The sequence below is a fragment of the Trypanosoma equiperdum genome, assembly GCF_001457755.1.
Source record: "Trypanosoma equiperdum strain OVI genome assembly, contig: ctg_975, whole genome shotgun sequence".
Classification (NCBI taxonomy): domain Eukaryota; phylum Euglenozoa; class Kinetoplastea; order Trypanosomatida; family Trypanosomatidae; genus Trypanosoma; species Trypanosoma equiperdum.
This window is the reverse complement of record NW_027124948.1, coordinates 3,615-6,272: the sequence shown is the minus strand read 5'-3', so window position 1 is coordinate 6,272 and position 2,658 is coordinate 3,615. Positions and strand designations below refer to the sequence as shown.

The following is a 2,658-nucleotide window of genomic DNA, read 5'->3' as shown; positions in this document are numbered from 1 at the left end:
AACAACAACAACAAACACTCCTCACTGTGGGGGAAAATGAAGGACACCAAAGAACATAAAAATGAAAAAAAAACAGAGAGAGAGAGAGGAAGGCACACAATGGAGTAAATGAGAAGCCGAATACAATCGAAAAAGGAAAAAAAAGTTTAAGAGAGAAATAGAAGGGAAAAGAGATGAATAGTGTAATGATACATATATGCATATGCACGTGTATGTGTATGTGAGTTTGTGTGAATTTGCGCTCAACTGTTTTATTTGAAGGGGCGGGTAACGAGGACGGAAGAAAATTAAAATAACAAGGGTCGCCTCTCCCTCACCTTTTCCTTACGCCCATGCAGTCATGCAATAAAGAAATATGAAACAAGGAACAACACAAAAAACACACACAAAAAAAAAAAACAACATCAAATGACGAAAAGAAAGAGTGCCTGGAACGAAACGATTAACCCCACGCATCACATACGATTGCACTGACGGTGCCAAGCAATTATATGTAACACAAATGGACGTATTCCCAAGGTGTAGGTTTTACTTCATACGGTCAAGTACAGCCACATAGTTGCTGATGTTCATAGCCTCAACTATCTTTGAACGCTTTGTCGGACCTCGAATGAAAAAAAAAAAGAACACTTTTGTTTGCGGTGGGCGCAAAAACAATATTTACACGACAGATACCCCACATTCCGCATTTCCTGAGTTTCTCTCTCTTTCTCCCCTCTTTTTCTCTTCTCTTTACTTCTCATTTCGTACCACATGCAAAGATATTCGCTTGAATAATATTAATCTTCGTCTTCCACAATGCTATCTTCTTGCGGCTCCGTTGCGTCACTCCTCGTCACACTGCTTTCGCTCTGCACATCATCATCTACCATACTTCCGCTTAACTCCTCCCCTGCACTATGCACCGACACGTCACTCGTCTCGTCGGTTTCCTCTACTGCCGCCACTTTATTTTGTTCCTCATCGGAGAAAACCTCAGCAGGTTCTCCCACTTCGTCTTCATTGGCTTGTGTTGTCTCCCGAGAGTCGGAGGTTGAAGAAGCGGCGGCTCCTGTGGATGGGGGAGTAACTGAAGAGGATGATGGTGAGGGACCGGATATCATTTCATCTCCCGTCATCTCAGCAACTTTTTCTGATTTGACCGATGGGGTGTTGGCTGGTGGACTAATGAGTTGCACACAAGCCTCCGTTACCACTTCAACCGGTTGCAGAGGTGTTGCCAGTGGATCCTCTGAAACAAAAACCCCCATAGCTACTGCAGCGTCGTCGATATATTCGGTGTCTCCAGTAGCGGTGACTTCTTCAGTGGTATTTTCCTCATTGTCTATTACATTAGGTGAAGCCTGCTTCCTCTGCCTCCGATTCTCCCGACGCTTCATTGTTGCTTGCATGCGGTGAACTATGCTCTGGCGAAGTGGTTCCGTCATGAGGGTGTCGTCAACGCCAATAAAAGTAATTCTGTCGTTGTATTCACACAAATATGTGAGTTGCCGCGCCGCCAGGTACGTAAAGGGATTCCCACCCAATTCCAGAACCCTCAGTGAGGGATGATCACGGAGTTGGCGACAAAGTGCCTTCACCCCCTCGTTCCCTATCCCATTATTACGCAAATCAAGAGTGTGCAAAGATTTGGCCTGCTTTATTACAGGAAGTAACGGGAGGATACCCCGGTCACCGAGAAAATTTCGCCCAAAATGCATTACTTTCATGTTCCTCAATTTCTCAGTGGTTTCCGGCAGCCCCCTTAGCAACGCACTGTTCATTGCCACCCCAACAGCTTGGCAGTGGGATCGGTACATTTCCACAGGGGACTCCATTTTTTGTTGCCTATTACCTACTCGTGATTTATTTGCTGATTTTCTATTGTGTCCGAAAACACACCCCAAAGATTCCGATGTCTCGCACTCTCCCCTTCCTCCTTAACTGACGGCAAAAAAATTTTTCAACCGAAATGGTGAAAGCCGCACGCTACCACACTGGTCTGCTCTACGCTACTTTCTATCTTTAATTTGCTTATGTTACCACTACTGCTGTCCGTCGGTCGGTAACTCACCGATATCGCGTCAATAACAAGTGCTCGTGCGAATACAGATATATATATATATGCGTTTAATTATGTGGCGCGTATAAGTAGATAAAGTAGCTGTGTTTGCGTATGTGCAAAGCCTGATAAAATAGTCGGTGGTTCGCTCACAATGGGCCCAAACACATAACCTAAAACTAAAAGTAAGGGGTGCAATCAATGTGAAAACAGGTGAAGACACAGAAACCAAACAGAGGTGTGGAATTAAACAAGGGAAACAGAAACAACGAGGTTTAATGGAAAGGTGGTGGCTGACACTTGCTGTCACATGACAGCCCAACTTTCCCCCCAGATCCTTTCTTTTTCACCTTCTTGATTTGTATTCTCCGTTGGTTCTTCTCCTGTTTAGAATAATAAACTCTATTTCCGCGGGACACAGAAACAAAAAAAAAACAATAACATCGAATATATTTAAGTAGTACCCGAGGTGTGTGACTCGAGGAAAATGGATGATGGGGAATTTAGGAATAGGTAAAAAAGGACGAACAAAGTGACAATCCATTTCTTTTTTTTTAAAAAAAAGGAGAGTAATTATAGTGATGATGATGATAATAATAACAATGAAAAAACTTGAA

At 43.4% G+C, this 2,658-nt stretch overlaps 1 pseudogene across 1 annotated transcript; it reads right to left on the bottom strand.

Moving 5' to 3' along the window:
• Positions 1–779: 779 nt before the first annotated feature.
• On the bottom strand, positions 780–1,817 carry TEOVI_000706900:pseudogene (annotated as a pseudogene). Its single transcript has one exon. A coding segment is annotated over exon 1 (1,038 nt).
• Between the last annotated feature and the right edge of the window lie 841 nt (positions 1,818–2,658).